General features: G+C 35.5%; 1 protein-coding gene across 1 annotated transcript in view; it reads right to left on the reverse strand.

Moving 5' to 3' along the window:
* The window catches only part of Ido2 (indoleamine 2,3-dioxygenase 2), a 65504-nt gene that overhangs the window by 35335 nt on the left and 3778 nt on the right, over positions 1-26391 (reverse strand). Inside the window, exon 2 of the mRNA XM_027939226.2 lies at positions 9992-10087. Coding sequence (XP_027795027.1) covers positions 9992-10087 — 96 coding nt within the window. The remainder of the gene's footprint in view (positions 1-9991; positions 10088-26391) is intronic.

A 26391-nucleotide genomic window follows, 5' to 3' on the forward strand; every position in this document is an offset into this window, starting at 1 on the left:
GTTTACTTATTAGAAGTATTTTGTGAATTGATGCCACATGCATATGAATTGAATGCATGTGATATATGTTTACAGCTTAATGAATACATATAGGCACTTACTTACCTTTTACTCAACTTAAGAAACAGAGCTTGATCAAACCTTCAGAGCCCTGTGAGTGCTTCTAATTGTATTACCTAATACCCTGCCTGTCCCTCAAAAGCATCTATTTGATGCATTTTTTATTCCCTTGCTATTTATAGGTCATGTAAAAATACATATGACCACTCTACCTTGTGTTATTTAGTTGGAATGACTTTGAACTTAACAGAATAGCATCATACTGAATGTATGCTGTGATTTACTTTTCTTATTCAACACTGTGGTTTTGATATTCATCAGCCTTTACAGCCTGCAGCTGCACCTCATTCACTTTCAGAACTATTGCATATATTTTGCTAAGATTAATTATACTTTTTCACCTCTAAGGGCACACTCCTGCCTAAGCACTAAGAAAAGATTGTTTATGGCTATTTCTTTCGTTTTTCTTTTAGCCTATTTTGATGATCCAAGGTCCTATTTTAATGATACTGGGTTTATAAAAAAAATCCCAATTATACATCTTGTTAGGGAATTCTTTTTTAGTTCCAGTACTTTAAAAAAAATCCCCTATGTTTCCTTCTTAAAACTTGACTACTGTTGTCTTTTACATTTAAGTTCTTCAAACATCTTTTTTTTTATTGGTTGTTCAAAACATTACAAAGCTCATGACATATCATCTTCCATACATTTGATTCAAGTGGGTTATGAACTCCCATTTTTTACCCCAAATACAAGTTGCAGAATCACATCGGTTACACATCCACATTTTTACATAATACCATATTAATGACTGTTGTATTCTGCTACCTTTCCTATCCCCTACTATCCCCCCTCCCCTTCCCTCTCATCTTCCCTCTCTACCCCATCTGCTGTTGTTTAATTCTCTCCCTTGTTTTTTTCCCCTTTCCCCTCACAAACTCTTATATGTAATTTTGTGTAACAATGAGGGTCTCCTTCCATTTCCATACAGTTTCCCTTCTCTCTCCCTTTCTCTCCCCCCATTCGTCTCTGTTTAATGTTAATCTTTTCCTCATGTTCTTCTTCCCTGTTCTGATCTTAGTTGCTCTCTTTATATCAAGGAAGACATTTGGCATTTGTTTTTTAAGGATTGGCTAGCTTCACTTAGCATAATCTGCTCTAATGCCATCCATTTCCCTGCAAAATCCATGATTTTGTTGTTTTTTAGTGCTGCGTAATACTCCATTGTGTATAAATGCCACAGTTTTTTAATCCATTCATCTATTGAAGGGCATCTAGGTTGATTCCAAAGTCTAGCTATTGTGAATTGTGCTGCTATGATCATTGATGTGGCAGTATCCCTATAGTATGCTCTTTTAAGGTCCTCAGGGAATAGACCGAGAAGGGCGATAGCTGGGTCAAATGGTGGTTCCATTTCCAGCTTTCCTAGGAATCTCCATACTGCTTTCCATATTGGCTGCACCAATTTGCAGTTCCACCAGCAATGTACAAGTGTACCCTTTTCCCCACATCCTCGCCAGCACTTATTGTTGCTTGACTTCATAATGGCTGTCAATCTTACTGGAGTGAGATGGTATCTTAGGGTGGTTTTGATTTGCATTTCTCTGACTGCTAGAGATGGTGAGCATTTTTTCATGTACTTATTGATTGATTGTATGTCCTCCTCTGAGAAGTGTCTGTTCAGGTCCTTGGCCCATTTGTTGATAGGGTTGTTTGTTATCTTATTGTTTAATTTTTTGAGTTCTTTGTATATTCTGGATATTAGGGCTCTATCTGAAGTGTGAGGAGTAAAAATTTGTTCCCAGGATGTAGGTTCCCTATTTACCTCTCTTATTGTTTCTCTTGCTGAGAAAAAACTTTTTAGTTTAAGTAAGTCCCATTTGTTTATTCTTGTATTTAACTCTTGGGCTATGGGCATCCTATTAAGGAATTTGGAGCCCGACCCCACCATATGTAGATCGGAGCCAACTTTTTCTTCTATCAGGTGCAGAGTCTCTGATTTTATATCTAGCTCCTTGATCCATTTTAAATTAACTTTTGTGCATGGCGAGAGAAAGGGGTTCAGCTTCATTTTGTTGCATATGGATTTCCAGTTTTCCCAGCACCATTTGTTGAAGATGCTATCCTTTCTCCATTGCATGCTTTTAGCGCCTTTATCAAATATAAGAAAGTTGTAATTTTGTGGATTGGTCTCTGTGTCCTCTATTCTGTACCATTGGTCCACCTGCCTGTTTTGGTACCAGTACCATGCTGTTTTTGTTACTATTGCTCTGTAGTACAGTTTGAAATCTGGTATCGCTATACCTCCCAATTCACACTTCCTGCTTAGAATTGCTTTTGCTATTCTGGGTCTTTTGTTTTTCCATATGAATTTCATGATAGCTTTATCTATTTCTACCAGAAGTGCCGTTGGGATTTTGATTGGCATTGCGTTGAACCTGTAGAGAACTTTGGGTAATATCGCCATTTTGATGATGTTGGTTCTGCCTATCCATGAACAGGGTACATTTTTCCATCTTCTAAGATCTTCTTCTATCTCTCTCTTTAGGGTTCTGTAGTTTTCATTGTATAAATCTTTCACCTCTTTTGTTAGGTTGATTCCCAAGTATTTTATTTTTTTTTTGAGGATATTGTGAATGGGGAATTTTATTTTTGTTTGTGGTGAAAGAAGCAGATGAAACTTAGTTTGCTCTATGCATGCAGCGTGTATGGACTATAGGCTATGCTGCTATGAGAAAGTTCCCCATTGCTCTATAATTCCACCTCTGCCACATATCAAGTTTCAATATATACACAGATCTGTATGTAGGTTTCTATTAATTTTTTAGTTCTTTCTGTTTACTGCTGCCCCATACCATCTGATGTCAACTTCTTTGTAGTAAAGTATGTCATAACAACTGGCAATGCAAATTGTTTTACTTTCCTGTTAAATATACATTATTTATGGTTGATTTGCTTCATAATACAGAATAGCAAATGGACATAAATGTAGTATAAACTTACATAACTCTCACATGACTCTATGTCTTGAATTTTGTTAAAAAGAATTTTGAAATTTTAGCTACTTCATATTAACATAGCCTGGATACAAGAATGCATATATACACACACATGCCTGCACACATTGTTACAGAAATTCCTTTATAGTTATGTTATCAATGATTGTTTAGAATCAGTCATAAATTTTTAAAATTTCATTTAGCAGTGTTTCTGAAATACTCATATTTTCCTCTCTAATTCCTTTATATTGGTTTGTAATTTGTTGTTGTTGTTGTTTGGAACACATGCTCGATTGGCTGGTATATTTTCTTACTTCTTGATTGGAGGGATTACTTGTTATCTTTTGTCCTCATAGATGATCAATACACGTCAGCATTATAAAGACTCTTTTTCTTCAAACTTTATAAATATTCCTAAATTATATTTTGTAAAATTGTCATCGTCCTTGTTGTTGTTGTTGTTGTAGATGGACACAATACCTTTGTTTTATTTAATTATTTTTATGCGGTGCTGAGGATGGAACCCAGTGCCTCAGTGTGCCAGATAAGTGCTCCACCACTGAGCCACACCCCCAGACCTGTAAATTATCTTTTTAAGATATATCAGTATATATGTGTGTGTATATATACATATATACACATATATATGTGTGTGTGTGTGTGCATACATATATCACATATGTGTGTGTGTGTGTGTGTACACTAATTTTGAGATACAATGAAAGTGAATACTAGTTTATTTACATGCTTAAATTGTTCCAGCCTGGCCATTGGTAGCTCTTTAAGTTTGGCTCCTGAGTTCCATTTGATTTTTCCATAACAATTCTTTTTGAGCAGTGTTTTACTCTCTAGAAAGATGTTCTAGGGTGCTCTTGTATTTTCTCTGCCCCAGGTGAATAATCAGGGAGCCCTGGTTCTTGTTGTCAAAAAGAGTATTTCTCTGAGTGATGGGTTTGTTCATTGCTCCTGGGATGTCCCTACTTTCACATCCTGTCAGTGGACAGAGCTAGGAAAAGTATGTGTGTGTGTGTGTGTGTGTGTGTGTACATATTTATAATATTATATACTTATTATCTATTTATTGATTTATTTGGGGGGTACTAAGGATTGAATTCAGGGGAACCCGACCACTGAGCCACATCCCCAGCCCTATTTTGCATTTTATTTAGAGACAGGGTCTCACTGAGTTGCTTAATGCCTGGCTTTTGCTGAGACTGGCTTTGTATTCACCTCCTGCCTCAGCCTCCTGAGCCACTAGCATTACACGCATGAGCTTAGTATCAATTTATTGATGTATATGTATCCACCTACCCATATATGTTCATAAAGATACACACACATGTCTGTGTGTGTGTGTGTGTGTGTGTGTATGTGTATATATATATATATATATATATATATATATATATATATATATATATATATATATCGCTGAACATGACTTTATACTGATGTCTCCAACTCTATTCCAGTACCACAAATTATTTCTAGCTTCCCTCTCTTCTTGATAATCTGTAACTTTCCTCCCTCACAGGGAAATATCATCCACAATCCTAATACATATTTGCTCAACCCAAGTACAAGTAAAGCAAGTTTATACTGTATCTAATGAAAAACAGATTTATCCCCTAGAGTATGGATTGTGTATAGTTCATTTTTTCTTTAGCCTTGCTAATAATATTAGTCGAATATTATTTTCCAAGGTAATTTAGGTCAGCTCCCATTTCTCCCTCCCTCTTTATTGAGATTCTGCCCTAAGTCTGTAGTCCAGTTTAGATTCATTCATCACAGTGTACATTGCATCCTGGGACCTCCCAATATTCTGATTTACTTTTTAAAATTTTATGCAGGTGAATGTCCATTCTTTATGTTGTACAATTCCATGAGTTGCTCACTGTGGAGTGTCATGTGCCCACTACTGGGTACCATGTAGAACAAAGAATTTCATCATCCTAAAAGTCCCCGTGTGCATCCCTGTTGGAGTCAAGTACTCTGTCCTCACCAAACCCTAGTAACCCTTGATTTTGTGCTTATAGTTTTGGCTTTTCTAGAATGTAAAGAAGGGAATCATACAATATGTACTTTCAGGGTCTGACAACTTTCTTTAGTTGAGTATACTTAATGTTCATTCATGCTGTTGCACAAATCAATAGTTCATTTATTTTTATCACTAAATAGTATTTGGCCATATATTTCACTACATAGAAAGGCTTTAACTCAGTTTATCCACTCTTCTGTTAGGGATATGTTGGTTGATTCAAAGTCTTTTTAGGTAATTATGAATGAAGTTTCACATACAGCTTTCTTGTGAATATAAAATTTCAATTTCAATGGATACATACTTAGGAATACTATTGCTGATTTGTATGTTAAGTCTATTGAACTTTACAAGAATTTGTGAAGCTATCTTTCAAAGTGGCTTTGAAATTTGCATTCTCATCAACAATGAATGAAAGTTCATATTGTTACATACAGACATTTTAAAAATTATTTTTACGTACAGAAAACTCAACAGTATATAGTTAGTCCAGTTTAGTGATGAGTTCTTTAGACTTTGCCTTTTCCAGCTTGGAACACAAGCCACACAGTTTTGACCCAATGTATTGCCTCCCCAGTAACCATGAAGGTCATCATGTGTCATTGTAATTGGTCCTAACAGCTTCTATTAGTTTAGGCAGAGCACATTTGCCTTCCAGTTAAGCAGCCTTATGGTGACAGTGTTGTACATATTCCTGATCTTCTGTGGGCTAGATGCCCCAGTCTGGTTCTCCCATTGGTTGATTCAGTAGGGAACTCCCATTTTATAATATCAGGCAGAAAAGAAGAAAACCATTCTGACAGGACCTACTTCATGTGCAATCACCAGAAGCTGAGACTTCTTAATCTCCACCAAGTTGATGACATCATATATAAAGGACAGGTGGTCTCTTAGTAGAGATAACTTCTTTGTCAACAGTTTTCTTTATAGCTAGGGTCAACAGTTCTGGCTTCTTTTCTTGCTTTGTCTCTTACTTGGTCTATACTTAAAAGTCCAGTTTGATAGTGGGTAGCTTTTGGCAATTCAGACTTGGGCGGATGAAGTGTTTAATTGCAGAAGGCACTATTAGCCTGCAGGCAAGGTCCCTTTGGGGCTGAGTGTACCATGCCATGCCCCAAATCTGAAGACTTTTCTCAAAGAGGATTTACCACCTTCTTGGTCTCTTGCTCCTTCACAATGTTAGGGCACTGGACCACTTTCTTCCCTGGATCTTCTTTCCTTTGGCATACTGAGTCACTGTAGCCCTTTCCAGCATTTGGTATGGCTGAATGTGTGTGTGTGTGTGTGTGTGTGTGTGTGTGTGTGTATATATATATATATATATATATATATATATATATATATATATATATTTAATTTTAGCAAAATAAGTATTCAATTACATTTTAATATGTGATATTATAGATAAATATTTCTATGTGGTTGCTCTAAAACTAAATTACTTTTCATTTTTTTTATTTTTCCTTAAGAAGTTGCAGAATTTTTTTATTATGCAAGAAAATTTGAAAATTCACCAGGGTAATTATAAGTTTCCCTCACTCAACCTCTCATATTTTTTTCTTATATAAAAACTCAAATATTTCATAAGATCTGAAATGTTGGAAGTTCTGCTTTTCTCATACCCATAATAATCTGTAATGTAATCCCATGTAATATTCTGTTACATAACAGTTTAGATCATTTGCATTTCTTTTTTTCCACATATGTATATATGTTCATGTTTCTGATAGTTTCTGTTTCTTTGATTCTTGCTGTATGCTTTATGAAATTTTTCAGGGGAGTTCCTAAACCTCATTTTTTTAAAGTCAAGATTTCACTGAATTTACTGGATTTGAGCATTTTGTATATTTGTTTCTTTGCTTTCTGATAGTTCCTTTTACATATCAACCTTCAATTAATTGTGAAGACAATATACTACACACTAATTAGAATTTTTAAAATATCAATCTCATCTTTGGTTATATTTTGGAAGACATTGGCTCTGCATGTCCTGTAGACCACCATCGCTTTCTATTACTCATGATTTCTACATTGTTTGGTAAATTTTGGTTTATCTATTCATGTTCACAAGAGAAGGTCAGTTTTATCAAGATTAAAAACTAATAAAGCTTTCCTTTATTTGCAGAATACTACTGAGTTTCTTGTATAACTCCACGTGAACATATCGTCTTAGGAAATGTAGGAGGATGAGACTCAGCCAATAAACAAGTTTTGTTTTAGAATACAAATAAGTCTATTGGGCCTTTCTAAGTTGACTTGGTGTATTGTAAGATCAGAATCTTATACTCACTTATTATATTGCAATCTGTACCAAGTAAGAGATTTCAGAGGACAGATATTTTCATCCACATCTCCATATGAGGTTTTAGAAATGATCATATTATCTCCTCGGAAATGATTTCCAGCTGATTAAGTCTCAGCCTTCAGCCTTTGGTAGTGAAGTCTTCTTCTGAGTGGTTTTGTGTTGTTGGGCGTTTTATAAGTAAAAAGAAGTAGAGAGAGAGGTTAAGAAGGTTGTCTTAGTTTCCTACAGCTACCCTGACAAATTATAGCAAAATGAGTGACTTAAAACAATAGTTACTCTCTCACAGTTAAGGAAGATAAAAGTTTAAAATTAAGATATCAGCAGGGTTGATTTCTTCTGGAGTCTTAGAAGGAGACTTCCCGTGTGTTTCTCCTAGCTTCTCATGGGTGCCCATAATCCTTAGCATATTTTAGATTGCTGCATATCTCCCTTATCTGTGTTAATCTTCTCTCTCTCTCTCTCTCTCTCTCTCTCTCTCTCTCTCTCTCTCTTTGAGACAGGGTCTTGCTAAGTTGCTTAGAGACTCGCTAAATTACTGAAGCTGGCTTAGAATTTTTGATCCTCCTGCCTCAGCCTCCCAAGCTGCTGGGATGACAGGCATGCACCACTGCACCGTCTTCTCTTGATGGATTCCCCTGCATTCCTTTGTCTCTGTGTCCAAGTTTCCCTCTTCTTATATGGACTCCAGTAATATCAGGTTTATAAAGTATGGAATTCCAGTATGAACTCTTAAATTCATTCCATCTACAAAGATACTCTTTCTACAAGACCATTTCCAAAGTTTTACGTGAACATAAATTCTGGGGAGATAATATTAACGTAAGTAACAACTGTCAAGGGATTGATTTCAGTGTTGTCTTTGAAAAGTACCAACTGGACAAGTCCTTTCCTTTATTTTTTTTAAAAAGAGAGAGAGAATTTTTTAATATTTATATTTTAGTTTTCAGTGGACACGACATCTTTATTTTATTTTTATGTGGTGCTGAGGATCAAACCCAGCGCCCCATACATGCCAGGCGAGCGAGCTACCACTTGAGCCACATCCCCAGCCCCCTTTCCTTTATTAATGTTGGGTTAATCAAAACTTTAGGGAAGTCTGGTACAAGAGACTACATATTTCACAAATTGAATTCCATTCTTCCCTCCTTCCAACTGTCCAGGGTTACCCCAGGCTTGCTTCTCTACTTTTCTGAGATGGGAAGGAGCAACCATGAGCTTCTTCTTTTGCTTTAGTTGAGCGCTTGCTATGAACACTATAAACTTATTTGTGTATCTGACACATGATTTACTTAATGTGATTTAAAACTCCTTAAAGTTTTTGTTCCATCCTCTATAATCTCCTCTCTTTTCCTGCCCTTAGAGATATTTTATTTGTTTCTTCTTTCTTCTTTCTGTATTTCTTTGGTCATGCCCATAAAACTTTTTACACAAATGACAAAGAATTTTCAAGGTTTACTTTTAACATCTTCACAGACATTGAAGACAATCTCTTATTATGTGTTTCTAATCTTGTGCTTTTCACAGAACAGACATTCAAGGAATATTTTTATTTATTTATTTTTCTACATTTTATTGGTGCATTACAGTTGAACATCAAGGAATATTTTTAAATGGGTGTGTAATTACAGATACTAAATATGATTCCATCAGGAAATAGAGTTCTGAAGAGTAGAAAAATCTTTTTTGTGCCTCTGAAATCATGTAGTATGATTATGATGGATGGAGGAGAAGGAAATATCAAACATATATCAAGCCCTGGAAGTCCCCTTCAAAACCATTTAGTTATCACAGCAATACTATGAGACTAGAATTTCTCCCATTTTTTTAAGAAGGAAGTAAATTTTCGAAGTCAATAGATTTTCACCAGGTCCATGTGCTACCTGAGTGATAGAATCAAGATTAAATCCAGGTATTTCTGGAAGTCTATGGCTTTCCTATTATACCTTCTTATTATTCCTTGTGAGGTCATTTTGGTTTTCCTTGGAATTTTCTTGATTCATTACATACTCTTGAGAAAAAAAAATATTCATTTTGTCACATATTACTCATCATATACCTAACTCTATGTAAATACTTATGTGATATTTGCAGATAATTATTTCTGTATCATCCAAGGCTAATCCTGACTTTAGAATTCAGAAATTCTTGTATTCAAGTATTCTGTGAGACCCAAGATAAAATCAGCACAGATTCACTCAGAGGCAGCAGAGCACTTATCATGTGACTTGGAATGAGGCCTCTGAGGATGTCCACACCTATCCTCTCCAAGTCACACATTTTTCATTAACTTTCATTCAATTCCCAGCCAGATTCTTCTTTAACAAACATTTGGCTGGTGTTTACTACATTACGGGTATTGTCTGTATAGGTTCTGGAAACTTTAGGGAAAGTCAAGATCAGGAAGGAGTCACCCTATTTTTTAGGAAGGATGAGATATTTATATTGTCATGGTAATATGCCATGACAATGGCAATGACCATTCTCTGGGTCAACTGCTTCACTTCCACAAGACTGAAATGTAAAAGTGGTATGAAGATGGAAGCAAGATGGTAAGAAGGGGATAAAGAGACGAAAAAGAAAAGTAAATACCTTGTTGACATGAGCTCGAAGCTGGTGACTTTCAATCAAGTGAGGAAGCTTTTTGGCAATTTCCATCCAAGGCCTGTAATGATCTGGAAGTTCCCTCTGCATTTAAAATTAAAAAAAATCTCAATATTTTAGAGCTTCCTGGGACATAGCTTCAGAGAGTAATTACTTTCAGATTTCAATCTTTGCGGGAATTCAAGTCAATTCAGTTCAACAAAGTGAGAATTTTCTATCTTTTAGGCCTTGTGCTAGACACTGAAGAAACCTAGATGCCTAAAGTATAATTCTTGTCCTTATATGGTCTAGTAAAGGAGAAAAAAATTTAATCAGATGGATCCAATGAAGTATAATATGTTTAATTACTAATGTGTGCATAAGCTTACAGATTTGCAAAGAAGTGAAACTGGTTAATTTTGTCAGTTATTGTGGAGAATTAAAAGAAAATGTTCATAGAAATGTGAAAGTTGAACCCAGTTTTGGAGTCTGAAGGTGACTTTTGCAGGTAGAAATTTGAAGGAAGTAAAGTAGTAAAGGTAGATGGGATAGCAGATAAACAAACATAAGCTTCTTGGGACTCCAAATTAATCAATGTTGCTAGATTGCAAAGCTCCAGAGAAAAGATTACTAGAATATGAGTCTAGAAATTTAGATAAAATGTGCTTTACACAGATTGAGAGTTTTCCCTTTATGTAAGAGTTGGATATGGTCTTGTCATGAGAGATGAGATGTCTCCAAAGAAAGGTCCAAGGAGTTCCTAGAGAGAAGGGGCAACTCAACCTTGGCTTATGTGATGGAAAGGAATTTCAGCATGTGGAAGTCAGAGGTACAGGCAAAGGTTTATTTAGGAAATTAGGTACACATTCAAGGGAGAATGGGGACAATTTTCAGAAAGAGGCATCTTTTGGGGTAAAGCAAGGAATACAGACTCAAGGGAGAATTCTGGTAATCTCAAGAGTGAAAGATGCATTTTTTAGGTCCCCAGCTTTTCTTTTAAAGTAAACTTGGTACAGGGGGGTATGGAAATGTATGTGGAAATGATTTGATGAGTTTCAAGATCCTGAGGATAAGATGTTCTTCATTATCTGACCAAACAATAGTGCTACAAAGTCCCTGAATTGCAGAACAGCCAAGGCAATCCTTGGTGAGAAAAGTAAAGCAGAAGGCATCACAATCCCAAAATTGCACCTCCGAACTGTAGTAATAAAAACAGAATGGCATTGGCACCAAAACAGACACGAAGATCACTAGAACTGAAAAGAAATACAGAGACAAACCCACATAAATACTATTATCTAATACAGACAAAGGTGCCATAAACATACATTGTAGAAAACGTGGCCTGTTCAATAAATGGTATTGAGAAAATGAGAAATCTATATGTAGCAGAATTAATTTAAACACCTCTCTCTCACTCTGTGCAAAATTCAAAGTGGACCAAAGGCCTAGGCATTAGACCAGAGACACCACACCAACTAGTAGAATATATAGGCCCAATTCTCCATCATGTTGGCTCGGAAACCAACTTCTTCAACAAGACTCCTAAAGCTCAAGAAGTAAAATCAAAGATCAATAAATGGAATGGTATCAAAGTAAAAACATTCCTCACAGCAAAGAAAACAATTAAGAGAAAATATGGTAGAAATATGGGAGAAAATCTTTGCCATCCACACCTCAGAGCATTAATCACCAGAATTATGCAAATATCTTAAAACACACACACAAACACACACACAAATAACCTAATCAATAAATGGACAATAGAAATGGACAGACACTTCACAGAAGAAGAAATATGAATGGTAAACAAATAGACAAAAAAATGTTCACCATCTCTAGCAATTAGAAAAATGCAATGTAAAAAGTACACTGAGATTCCATCAGAATGGTAATCATCAGGAATACAAGTAACAATAAATGTTGGTGAGGATGTGGGAGTAAAAGTTTCACTTATACATTGCTGGTGGGACTATAAATTAGTGCAACCATTCTGGAAAGCTGTATGGAAATTCCTTAGAAAATTTGGAATGGAACCACTATTTGACCCAGTTTTCCCACTCCTTAGAATATACCCAAAGAACTTAAAATTAGCATACTACAGTGACACAGTCACATCAATATTTATAGAAGCTCAATTCTAATAGCCTCATCAATATTTATAGCAGCTCAATTCTAATATTCTAATAATAGTTAAGCTAATGGATAAAGAAAATATGGGAGATATATACACAGTGAAATATTACTAAGCCATAGAAAAGAATGACTTTATGACTTTTGCTGGTTAATGGATGGACCTGGAGATTATCATAGTAAGTGAAATAAGCCAATCCCCCCAAATTAAAAGTCAAATGTTCTCTCTAATATGCAGATGCTAGCACACAACCAGGGGTGGAGAGGGGAAGAATAGAAGTTCAGTGGATTAAACAAAGAGGGGAGAGAGAGGGATAAGACTAGGAAAGACAGTAGAATGAATTGGACATAACTATGTTCATATATGAATATACCACCAGTGAAACCCCACATTATGTACAACCAAAAGAATGGGATCTTGATTAGAATAAGTTATACTCCATGTATGTATAGTATGTCAAAATATACTCTACTGTCATGTATATCTAAAAAGAAAAAAAAATAAAATAAAGTCCCCTGAACTATGAGTTTCTCAAAATATCATCTCTCTCTGCTTTATCTCTTGGGTGGTTAATGAACAGTGCACAGGAAGATTTGCAGATTTCCCAGGAATTCGGAAGTCACGGGCTTGCCAGAGAGACAGTTTTAGGAAGTGACAGGCCTAAAACAGTATGTAAAACTTCTGAATTACAATTTTCTTTATATATCCTTTCCATTAATTTTTCTATTTCTTCTATCCTACCTCAGTGTGATTTTAATTTTATAAAGGTGATTTTATTTGTAGGATTTCACCATAAGAGATCAGATTAGGAAGACCTTGAAATATTCTTCCATGATTACACTTAGATAAGGGCAGTGAATTTGAAAAGGAAAGAGCATGTATCCAAGATATATTTGGAAAATAATATTAAAATGATGTTATGAATACATTTGGGGGTAGAGACTTCAGGCAAGAAGATCACTAGTCCAAACAGTACCATTCCTATTGTCCTTGGTTTACCCAGTAGCCCCATGTAGAATTTACTGTACCCAACTCTAATCCAAAGGGATGACAAACTCATCTCTTTTTATGAATCGATTTTTATGGGAGGTTGTTGGGGTTTAAGTGTGCAGAGTTTAGCTCCCTCAGGCCTGACAGTTTGCAAGAGCTGTGGCTGTGATTTAGGTCAGCTGAGGCAAACCTCAGCTAGGAGGAGGAAAAGTTCTCTTCCCCTTATCGCAAGTCACAAGTTCTGCATGGTTTGGCCAAGAGGAAGAAGCTTCCTGCATACTTATCCTGGGAACAGTACATTCTGAAGAAACAAATACATCCTCAGAGGAGTAGATAATGTCTACAAAGAACTTTAGGAGGGTACTTATCAAACAAACAGGAACAATTTGAATCTAGCTCTGTGTATCCGCTGAGGCATGATATTTGGACAATGTGGGTAAAGTGTTATTGAAGAATTGCTTGCTTTGTTAGAAGAAGTGTATAAAAGAGACTTGCAAATAAACTTCAACATGCAGTTGCATTTGCTGCCTTGGCTCTGCATCCCCTGTGTCCCGGTTATTTCGTGACCCTTACCCAGGGACCCGAACGCTCTAGCCGTTCACAATTGGTGCCCGAACAGGGACCCTGCTGGATTGTCAGGAAGGGTAAGTTATTTTTCTTTATATTACAGGGTGATGGGACAATCTTCATCTTTTCCTTTTTTACGTATTCTTAGGCATTCACTTGCTGTCTATGGTATTAACATTTCCCATTCTGATATAGAGATGTGTCTTAAGATGGTCAGGGAATGGAATCCCTGGTTCCCGGAGGAAGGATCTATGGATGTAGATAATTGAAAACGGGTCCGTCACAATGTTGAAAAGGCCATGAGGCAAGGTGAAAAAATTCCAATTCGTTTTTGGTCTATCTGGTCTATTTTATATACAATGTTTAAAGCTATGGAGGAAGAAAGGTTAATTGGCAACTTACAAAAGGAGCTAGCTCCCTCTATTTTAGATCTCCCTCTGGATGTTAGTGAAAAAGAAGAGGTAATAAAAGATACGCAACAATTGACTCATAATTCTTCACAAAATTCTGCTGATTTAATTGGTACTACTACGGAAAAGAAAACAAAAGTAAAAACGATGATTGATGATCGCTCCATTTCAGAGCAATTCAAACTTGTTATGGAGGAGGTTTTGGGACGTCTTAATAAATTAGAAGCTAAAATGGACCCTAGGCCTTTATCGGGAAACAGGCCCTCTGCCCCTCCGGCCACCAATCCTTTTTTGGCAGCTTCTTTAAAGGCTGTCCAGGAAATGGACTCAGAACCTTCTGATGATGTGGATGGAACTCCTTTCTTTGCTTTTCCTATAATCAGGCCTGATCCAGTTAATGGAATGGCACATCCACCTCGGTATGAGGGGATTGATATTGATCATATTAGCAGATTAAAAAAGGCAATGACAATGTACGGACCTCAATCCCATTATGTAAAAGCATTGCTTAATGCTTTTGCTACTCATTATAATAATTTTGCTCCAATACATAGGAATTATGTAAAATGTTAAAGCAACTGTATATGTTTAAATTGTGTGTGTTAAAGATTAGGAAAAAAAGATAATGGTTATTTTTCCTAAATGAAATAACATTCTTCTCTCCACTAAATTTTTTTCTAAAGTTAATGGCATTTAAGTCAAGATAAATTTTAAATATTAAGATTTCCGATTTATTGAGCTTGAATTATGCCACCATGCTTATGTAAAAATGAAGGTGGCACCATGGTAAAACTTAATGAGAAGTAGTTTCTCAGTTGTAATAATTTTGATTTCTCTTTCTTGTGATCTCTCCTTCCCTGTTGTCTTGAACCATAACAAAAGGATACTACATCTCTCATTACTATAGTGATGAGGTTATTGAAGTTATATAAACACATCTCAATCTCTGTTTCTTTGAAAGGTATCTGTTAAGTCCTGCTAACTGATTGACAAGACTAAGTAGGAAAAATAAAGGTAAATGTGATTCATGTTTTGCACACAAATGCAAAATTTTATAACCACATGACTTCATAGTTGTGATCTCAAAAGGAATTTCTCTTTTAATTTTTCTTGCAGTTAATGTAAGAATACTCTAAATCTCTAAGCTTCTGAAGTATTAGAGGTAAAAATGATCTAGTAAAGATGTAATTTATCCATTTAACATGTGTTTATTTTTCCTTATGTACTCAAGGTGATTTATTTGTTCAGCTCAGTGATATTACAACTAAAAAACATTCATTAGCAAAAGGAGAAACAATCTACATCTAACAGAGAAATCAAAAATGTTTCTTATTTTTGTTGAGTTGAATATTTGACTCTAACACTTTTCTACATACAAAACATAGATTCTCCAAAAATATTATGCCATATGCTGACCAGATCGCATTATTAATTGAACAAGGAAGACAGAAAAGTATAACTTTGACGGGCAATGACATTTCTCACATAATTACCCCATTACCTAAAGACCAATGGACTTACTTGGTACAAATGACTGAAATGCTACAAATAGCGTTGGCTGAATATACCGGAGGTATTTCCTATCATTTCCCCAAGGGTAAATTAAGGGACATATTAAAACGTCAACAATTTGTAATCAATAATATTATTAGTGAATATCCTTTAGACAATGTTGTTACTGTGTTTACTGATGGATCAAAAACTAAAAGTGCTTATTGGACAGAGAATCAATATTGGGTTCAAATAACAAACTATCAATCTGTTCAACAAAATGAATTATTTGCAGTCATTCAAGTTTTAAATGATTTTGATAATCAAGACATTAACATTCTTACTGACTCTGCATACACGATGGGAGTAATTAAAAATATATTTACTGCAGTAGCCTATTCTAATAAACCTACTCTACAAAATCTTTTTCTTACTTTACAAAAACTTTTACAAGCTCGTAATGCTCGCATATTTATAGATCATATTAAGATCACACTCTAAATTACCAGGATTTTTGACATATGGTAATGCTCAGGTAGACAAATTAGTGATGTTCAAAACTCCTCAAGAAGAACATAATCTGTTTCATTCTAATGCCGGACATTTACACATTAAATATAAGATTCCATATAGACAAGCAAAACAAATTATTAAAAATTTCCCAGTTTGTCGACCTTTACATCTTAGGATTGTACCTTCTGGAGTAAATCCTAGAGGGATTCAACCTAATGATTTATGGCAAATGGATGTTACACATGTTCTCTTGTTTGGACGTTATTCTTGTGTTCATGTTACTATTGACACATACTCTAAATTTTTGTGGGCTACCGCTCAAATTGGAGAAACCACCCGTCATGTTATTCAACACTTAGTGGAAACATTTGCTATTATGGGAGTTCCCGCTATGATTAAAACTGATAATGGTCTGGCTTATACTAGTAAAAATTTTAAAGAATTTTACAAATTATATGATATTGTTCATCTAACTGGAATAAAATATAATCCACAAGGACAAGCTTTAATAGAACATGTACATGCTACGCTTAAAACACAAATTAAAAAATTAAAAAGGAGAAAAATGACAGATTTAAATATGCACTTGTTTAGACATCTACAAAATCAACCTAAAGCATTGTTACCTCAAGCCTTATTTATTTTAAATTTTCTTAATCTTCCACAAGGAGAAATATTGACAAGAGCAGAACGACATTTTGAGCAAAAAACCTTAGAAACAGTTCATGAACCAATTTGGATAAAAATTGCGGCAGATGCTGAATGGCAGCCAGGGATTTTACTTTGTAGAGGAAAGGGCTATGCTTATGTTTCAACAGAAAATGGACACCAGCAGTGGCTCCCAGGGCGGTGGATCCAGACCCGTCACAATCAGAACGGCACCAAGGGGGGCACCCTATCTACTACCCCAGCCTACATACAGAATCCCGCCGAAAGAGAGATGGAATGAAACCATTCGGAACAACAAATTGATGGCCTGGGGTGATGGCGAAATTGCTGATCCACGCTTGGCTTCAGTGCAGTACCCTCATCATTTACAAACAGAATATAATATAACCACATGTGTGCCCATGCCATACCTGTTCTTAATTGGAAATGTTACTTTTGATGAGGGAATTTTATGCTTTAATTGTAAATTGTATACCTGTATTAATACATCTGTTTCTATTCCTCCTGGTTATTCCATTGTGCTGTTACAACAGCGCTCTCACATTTGGCTTCCTGTGAATTTACAAAGACCATGGTCTCAAGATCCTGTAAATACTTTGGTTTTGAAATTTTTTAGACAATTGTTAAAACGTACTAAACGGTTTGTGGGAGTTATTGTTGCTGTAATTCTAAGTCTTATTGCAGTGACTACAGTTGCTACAGTTTCAGGGATAGCTTTACATACTTCTTTACAGACAAAACAGTTTGTTGAGGAATGGCATAAAGATTCGCATGAGTTATGGCTATCCCAGACTCAAATTGATTCTAGACTTCAAACTCAAATAGATATTTTAAAACAGACAGTTAATTGGTTAGGAAAAAAGATACTCACCTTAGAACAAGAAATTAGATTAAAATGTGACTGGAATTCAACTTCTTTCTGTATAACTAATGTACAATATAATCAAAGCTTACACGAATGGAGTATCATACAAAATTATCTCGATGGTAATGATACAACTCAATTAATGATTGATTCTTTACAAAAGGATGTATTTGAAATTTTTGGAAAAGGGTTTCAACATGATGCTGCTGCACAAATAGCTGAATTGTTTTTAAAAGAGTTAGAGGGATTAAATCCCAAAGGAATTGCTCAAAGTCTTACCCATACGGCTGGAGGAGTGGGAATAATGTTATGCTTAGTTATTATCCTGTTTATAATTATATATTGTATGTGCATAAGACCATCTCAAAACGCTATATTAACTTTGTGGAAAGCTGTTTTAGAAAAGCAAAAGAAAAAAAAAGAAATTGTTGGGGTTTAAGTGTGCAGAGTTTAGCTCCCTCAGGCCTGACAGTTTGCAAGAGCTGTGGCTGTGATTTAGGTCAGCTGAGGCAAACCTCAGCTAGGAGGAGGAAAAGTTCTCTTCCCCTTATCGCAAGTCACAAGTTCTGCATGGTTTGGCCAAGAGGAAGAAGCTTCCTGCATACTTATCCTGGGAACAGTACATTCTGAAGAAACAAATACATCCTCAGAGGAGTAGATAATGTCTACAAAGAACTTTAGGAGGGTACTTATCAAACAAACAGGAACAATTTGAATCTAGCTCTGTGTATCCGCTGAGGCATGATATTTGGACAATGTGGGTAAAGTGTTATTGAAGAATTGCTTGCTTTGTTAGAAGAAGTGTATAAAAGAAACTTGCAAATAAACTTCAACATGCAGTTGCATTTGCTGCCTTGGCTCTGCATCCCCTGTGTCCCGGTTATTTCGTGACCCTTACCCAGGGACCCAAACGCTCTAGACGTTCACAGGAGGTTCTACTTTCAGACACATTTTCTTGTGTACATTTCATGTCTGGCTGATTTTGCATTACAACAGCAGAGTAGGATAACTGCATATGGTATTCACAGCTTCAAGTTTATTTGGATCTTCGAAAAAAGCTTGCCAACCAATGATCTGGCATCCTTTTTTAGCATATAGCTTGTACAAATGAGTGTAGTATCTGTGGGTTCAAACAACAACAAAATAAAAATGACTTCTATTTTTATGAATTTGGAGGTTACATGAATGGGTGGAAACACAAGTTGAAATAGAAATGCAAGTGGAAATAAAAGAGTGGGCATAATAATAGTGAATTTATTGAGCTTAAAATATTTGTGGAATCTAAAAATATAACTGTACTGAGAAATTCAGAGTTCTGTAGAAAGGTCATAGCAGAATATAACTGCAGGAAAAAACCCATGTAGTGGTTAAAACCACAAAAGTGTAAAGTCTTCCTGAAGATTTTGCAAATTAAAAGGAGAAGTAAGCCTAGATTACCACACTAGGTAATATGCACATGGTAGGTAGAGAAGTTGAATCCATTGATTCAGATTTAAAAAAAAAGAAAGAAAGAAATTTCTAGAGATTCAATGAGCCAGAAGAGAATGACCATACAGAAGTCAAGACATTAGAGGATTTCACACAAGTGGACAATCATCAGAAGGTCAAAAGCATTGATGGAAAATTAAAGTAAGATTGGACTCTTTAGAGAACAAAACAAGGAAGTCACTAAAATATACTAGTTTCTGTAATATACTAGTTTCTGTATATATGTGGTGTAGAAATAAAGATGAGGGTCTTGGAAGCAGAATTCAAATGCTGATACGTTAAGGAAGTAAGAAAATAGAGAAAAAGTAAATGACCTTTTTTCAGGGGAGATGGTAGCAAAGATGGGATTTGTGCTTGAGAGTGCTATTTCTCTAAAAATAACAGAACTGTTTCAGATTCTACTACTGACAAGAGAGGGGAGTAATTAAAGACAGAAGGTCAAGGAGGAAGGGAAGAAGGAGAGAAGAGCCAGGAACATCCAGCCTTAAGGTGGTAAGAGGAGAAGATCTGGAGCCTGAAGGAGTCCACTTTTTACGCATTTAATTTCTTAGCACATTGGAGTGAAAACCAGGGTGCGTAACTGGCAGATAGGGGTAGGCATTAAATTAATAATAAAGAAGAAATGAATAGGGACCTGTACATAAACAAATGTAAATAATACTGAACTTACGCTGAGAATCCAGAGCACTTTAAAAAACTATAGACTTGGAGAGGCAGAGATCTACAAGTTACCCACTTATCTCTTGTTAGAAATCCACTGTCCCTCAGAACCTACAATAATCCTAGGTTCAAGCTTCTAGTCAATTTGTAGCCTGGACATGTCTAATATCTTATACTTACTACTCTGAAAATTATGGATTTTATTTAATCTTTTCCTTTCGATCTTTATTCCTGAATTGATTCAGGACAAGCTGGGCACATTTCATTTTCACAACAAATCTAATTCCACTACAGACAATTGTTGAATTTTCACTATAAATGTGCATGTTCCCACGGAGGAGATTATATTATGTTCTTAACTTCTCACAGCATCTCAGCTTCTGGGAAATAGAGGCTCTTATGTTCCCTCTGCTCTTACCATAGGGAGAAAAAAGTGGATGGTGTCATTTTCTCCAGCAAAAATTCAGCTGTAGGTTCAGAATTGAAGGAAGCTAATTATTAAACTGACAAAAGTTCGGGGTTTACAGACTAGTGGCAGAGTAACAATGCTGCAAGAATAAAGGCAGAGATTGGGGATGCAGCTCAGCTGCAGAGTACTTACCTAGCATGTGTGAGGCTCTGAGTGTGATCCCCAGAACTTCAGACTGAGAAATTAATGGTAAACTAAATGTGAACTGGCAACCTATTTTTCATTCCATTAATGTCTATCTGATGCCCATGTTGTATGAATAAAAGTTGAATACAGTGACAGAAATGATGGAATTGCAGAGCTGACATAAACTCTGTGACAGAAAATCAAGAATGCATAGTTACGGTATTCAGAATGCCCCTTTAAAGTGAGTCTTAGAGAAGAAGCTGTAGTTGGGTGAAATGATGCACACCTGTAGTCCCAGCCAAATTAAAAAAAATAAAAATAAATACATGAAAGGCTAAGGATGTAGCCCAGTGGTAAAACGCCCCAGGGTTCAAGTGCCAGTACCATACATACACATCCATAGAGAAGTTGTAACTAGGCCCGGGGTTGTGGCTCAGTGGTAGAGCACTCATCTAGCATGTGTGAGGCCCTGGGTTCAATCCTCAGCACCACATAAAGATAAATAAATAAACGCATTGTGTCCATCTACAACTGAAAAATATTTTTAAAATAAGCTTTTAAAAAAGAAGCTGTAATTAAATCATCATCTTTGTCTTTCCTTCTTTGATATATAGGTAATAAGTCACATTCTTTTTTAATTGGTTGTTTTTCATTATAGATGATAATGGAATGTATTTTGACATATCATACATACATGGAGTATAACTTCCCATTTTGGGGGCTGTACATGATGTGGGGTAACATTGGTCATGTATTCATTTATGAACACAGGAAAGTTATGCCCAGTTCATTCTACTGGATAATGAGTCACATTCTAAAAGTTAAATCCTCCTGGATTTTTGGCTTCCTGACTCGCAAAGATATTTTTAAATGCTTCATTTGGTAGACTGAGAATCTTGGCTATATTTTACTCTCTAATATCTAGTTTTTCTCTTCCATTAGATTCCTAGAGGAAAGTTCCCTTCTTCCTTTATTTCATTTTTTCTCTTTCCAAAGTCTAGTGTTTGGACTTCTATATGGAACAATAAAGGCTCTTCAAGTGTGGTCCCCAGTCTAGCAGTATCAGCATCATTTGGGAACTCTTTAGACATACAAATTCTTGGGCCCTGCCCTGGACCTTGTGAATCAGACATTCTGGAGGAGAACCCAGCAGCACATGTTTAAAAATCTTTCCAGTAGATTCCAACACACCTTAAAGTGGAAAATCAGTGAGCTGGAGAACAAACCTTGCACATAATCCAAAAGTGAGAAAGTATTTGAAGGCTATTTGATAATTCATCTAAAATGTATTCTGCCTTTTAGTTTTTTCTCAAGAAACTGAAGAGTATTAAATTGTGTTAATTTCTGTTGCCAGGCTATTTTTTAAAGTTAAGTTTTACATTTTCACTTGCTCCCACAGGATAAGAAACAGGACCAGCAGATGGATTTTTCACTAAACAATATCGCTTTTGGAGTTAGTTCATACATCTCTATGACATGTTTTAAAAGTATAGCAGGGCTCTGGATGTGACTCGGGGGTACAATACTTGACTAGTGTGTGAGGGATGCTAGTACTGCAAAAAGCTAAACTTGCATAGTATTCCAATAATCTACTGTTACATACTACTAATTGTTTTTATAATTTTTCACTGTTATTAACATATCTGGAATAATCCTCCTTCTATATGTATTTCAGATTTTTAAAATTATTTCTAAAAGCAGATTTTCTGGGTTAAAGGTTTTAAAGGTTGAAAACCATTCCTTGAGTTTCTTAGAGAAAAATTATATCAATTGATAATTGCATTCATGGTGTATGATACATAATGGGAGTGACAATTCATCTAAGCTTTGGGCAACACTAAAGACATTACTAGACTTTTTGTTTTGTTATGTTTTGGAATTCTTTTATACTTGCTTTCTGCATTACTGTAGAGGGAACCCAGAGCTACTGTACCACTGAGCTATATTCCCTGCCTTTTTTATTTACTATTTTGAGAAAGGGTTTCAGTAAATTGCCCAAACTTACCATCCTGAGTAGCTGGGTGTTTTGTTTTGTTTTTATTTTTTGTTTGTTTGTTTGTTTTGTTGTTGTTGTTTGGTTGGTTGGTTGGTTTTTTTTTTTTTTTTGGTACCAAGGATTGAGCCCAGGGGCACTTAACCACTGAGATACATCCCCAGCCCTTTTTAAATATTTTTATTTAGAGACAGGGTCTTACTAAGTTGCTTAGTGCCTCAAAGTTGCTGAGTAAATTGCTGAGGTTGCCTTTGAACACATGATCTTCCTATCTCTGCTCCAGAGCAACTGGGTTTACAGGCATGCACCACTGCACCCAGCTTTTATGTTTTTCCTGGGATTATTTGCATTAAATTTCTATATTTATTTTAATATTTACTAAACTAATTAAAGTAATCCTTCAAGAAATATACTTATCTTAGGCATGATGATTAAACAATGTAATCAATGCCTATGACAGGACATTCAAAAAGCATGAAGCCTATGATGTAAAACATAAAAGTTCCTAATTCCCATTTTTCCATCTAACAGTGATGACTTGAAAGTTTCTCCTGTGATTTTCCAGACATGACATGTTGTGAATATTACATGGACCATTGTCAATTTGCTAACATTATATTTTAAGTTCAGCTATAAGTTTTCAGTTGCTCCTACAGCTTAAGATACAAGACCAACAGATGAATGTTTCACTAAGCAACATCCCTTTTGGTGTCAGTTCATGCATCTTTGTCAGTTCATGTCAGTAAACCATCATTCGTGGTTTACAAATTTCACAGCAGGACTGGGGATATAGCTCAGTGGTAGAATGCTTTGGTCATTGTACTTTTATGATTTTATGTGTGTGCTTGAAATAATGATGCCTAACAGACTAGTCAAATAAACCAATATTTTATTCATCCTTGAAAATTTTAAATCATATTTAGAAAGTTTATCTCATCCCAACCTCATTTCTTTTAAAATATTTCTAGTTTTATTGTTGAGAGTTAAGTCTTTAATCCATATGCATTCATGTTGTATATCTTTATCACATAGTTTTTCATTATTTCATTTTGAAATTGAGGGGGTTAAAACTCAGAGAGATTAGATGATTGTCTCCAGGTTTCACATCTGGTTAGTGGCCAGACCAAACCTCTTTGGACTCAAAATTCAGTGTACTCTCCAACACCTCTTCAAAGCAAACAGGGAGAAGGGCATAGTGGGGGGTATGGAGTACTAGTGCAAAAGGAAAGAAAATTTGAAAAGGTGGACTGGGTTTGTGGCTCAGCAATAGAGCGCTCACCTAGCACATGCGAGGCCCTGGGTTTGATCCTCAGCACCAAGTATAAATAAATAAAATAAAGGTATTGTGTGCAACTACAACTAAAAAATAAATGTTAAAAAAAGAAAAAAGAAACCGATTTGACTTAAAAAAATTTTTTTTGAAAAAGGTTTAAAGGCTTTTCTTCCCTCATTCCCCAAATCACAAACCCCAGAAATGGGATGAGCAGGAATAATAAAATCTTCAACTTTTCTTTCTTTATAAAAAATTTCCTGCTTTGTATTTGTTTTTCTAGGGCTTTTCCCAAAGTGTATTTTTCAAAAAGTTTAAAAAGCGACTCACACAAATACAGAACATGTTTCAAAATATAGTTAGCTCATTAGTGTTAATATCTGCAGGATGATAAAGTGGGTTCAAGCAGTAATTGAAAAACTGAGGTTTATGGAGTTGTGAGAAAATAGTGTTGAAATAAATTTGTGGATTAAACACATAATCTGTTAATAACCTACAGGGTATTGTGATTATAATTATCAGAGTTGTAATTTCTACTCAACAGAAATTGCAACTCAGAAATCTACAATTAGCAGATAACTTCAGATATTGGGCCCTGGTCAGTGGGACAACCCACAGATGATTAGTAATCCTAGAGTGATCTGTTAGATCATGCTTCAGGATGAGAGTGAAAGAATGTTTAACAATCCTTTTGCTTTATTTTGGAAAATTTTTCTTAACACATTTATATTCAAAAGGAGTACTTTTTTTTTTTCCTCCCAGGCTTAAACTCAGGGGCACTTAACCACTGAGCCACATCTCCAGCCCTATTTTGTATTTTATTTAGAGACAGGGTCTCGCTGAGTTGCTTAAAGCCTCACTTTTGCTGAGGCTGGCCTTGAACTCAAGATCTTCCTGCATCAACCTCCCAAGCCACTGGGATTACAGCTGTGCATCACTGTGCCCACAAGGAAAACAGATTTTTAAGAATGTGTTTTTCATAAGCAATACACTGTTAGATTATCACTTGGTTGGGTTAACTAAAACTTTTGTTAAGAAAATAGCATGAGGAGGGTTAAAAATAAAATAAAAACTTGAGTAAAAATAAACCAGGCATATCTCAACAGGAATGTTTTAATGAAAAGATGCTGATATGGCATGTAGTAAAGTGGAGGGAAAGAAGGTAAGATATCCCCAGGAAGAAATAGGCAAGCAACATGGGGGTCCTTGTAGGATTCTATTCTAAAGACAATTGGAGACTTTCAAATAGCAAAGTGCCATGGTTCATCTTCATTTTCAAAACTCACTTTGACTGTTATACACACAATACTGGGCAAGAGTAGAAATAAAGAAACAAGATGGGAGGAGATTGTCTAGGGGACATGTGGATGGCAGATTGGACTTGGGTGGAAATGGGGAAAGTTGGTCAGCTACGAGACAGATCTCAGAGGTAGAGTTGAATCCATTAACAAATGGAATATTTCTAAATGGTGAAGATTACTGTGAAGAATAGATGAAAGCAAGAGGTAGGCAAAGTTTACTTCCCTACACAGAGCCAAGTACAAAGTAAGAACTTTCTTCAATTTTTTTATGTATTACAAAAAGGATATGGCAGCAAATAAGAAAAAGAATACCGTGAGTAAGTTTTGCAATACCTTCAAAAATTTCAGTTGGGTTCCCCATTTCAGAAATTATGAAAGTTGAAAATTTTGTCTAGAAGTAGGAATCCTCAATGAACAATAAGCATGGAGGAAATAAAAAAATGTAATTTAAAATGGCTCACCAAATGGTCTATAGTCCAGAGATCTTGGAATCTGTACTGATATATAAAAATATATCAGAGTACAGATAAAGATATGAAGGCATTTGATGTATTTTATGAAGAAAGTATGAACTCAAACTTATTCCTTGAATTAACAACACTAACCAAGTCAACTATACACTGTTTATCCCTGTGTTTCCTCACCATTTGATTTATTTTTCTTTAATTTATTATTATTATTATTATTATTATTATTATTATTATTATTCTAAGGATCAAGGCCTCATGGGTGCTAGACAACATTCTAATACTCAGAGATACACCCTCAGCTTTTCATAGACAATTTTATATTTTTCATTCTCAATTTTCATTCTCTTTCCCCTTTTAATACCTATAAACTCAGTTTGGGGAATCTATGAACAAGATAATATTTAAATTCATTAAATATTATAGTATTTAAATTCATTGCTCAGGTTGCTGTATCCCTCTCACCTTTCATCTTTTCTTCCCACTTCCTGTAGTGGGTTGAATGGTACCTGTCTCTACACCTCACTTACAAAAAATACAGGTTCATTGGAAATGAATTATAGACTAATTTGGAAAAGAGTCTTTGGAGGTGAGATTGTCCTGGATTAGGATGGGTTTTAAATCCAAAGACTAAATGTCTTTATAAGAGAAGACACCAGAGAGGAAAGATACAGACACAGAGAAGGACCTATAAGATGGGGGCAAAGATTGGGAGTTCTGCAACCTGAAGCCAGGAAATATCTGAAGCCCTCAGAACCTGAAAATTAAGAATTGTAATGCAAAAAAAAAAAAAAAATTAATAAGAGAGCTCATGTATAGTGGCATAATTTTCCATGAACATACTTTATATACAGAGTTATAAAAAATTGTGCTATGAATGGATGATTATGAATGTAATGCATTCCACTATTGTCATGTATGAAAGAAAGAAATAAAAAAAATGAAAAAAAGAAATATTCTCCCCTGGAGTCTCTGGAGGAAGTACGTGCCTGTCTA

This window comes from Marmota flaviventris, chromosome 3 (genome assembly GCF_047511675.1).
Source record: "Marmota flaviventris isolate mMarFla1 chromosome 3, mMarFla1.hap1, whole genome shotgun sequence".
Taxonomy (NCBI): Eukaryota; Metazoa; Chordata; class Mammalia; order Rodentia; family Sciuridae; genus Marmota; species Marmota flaviventris.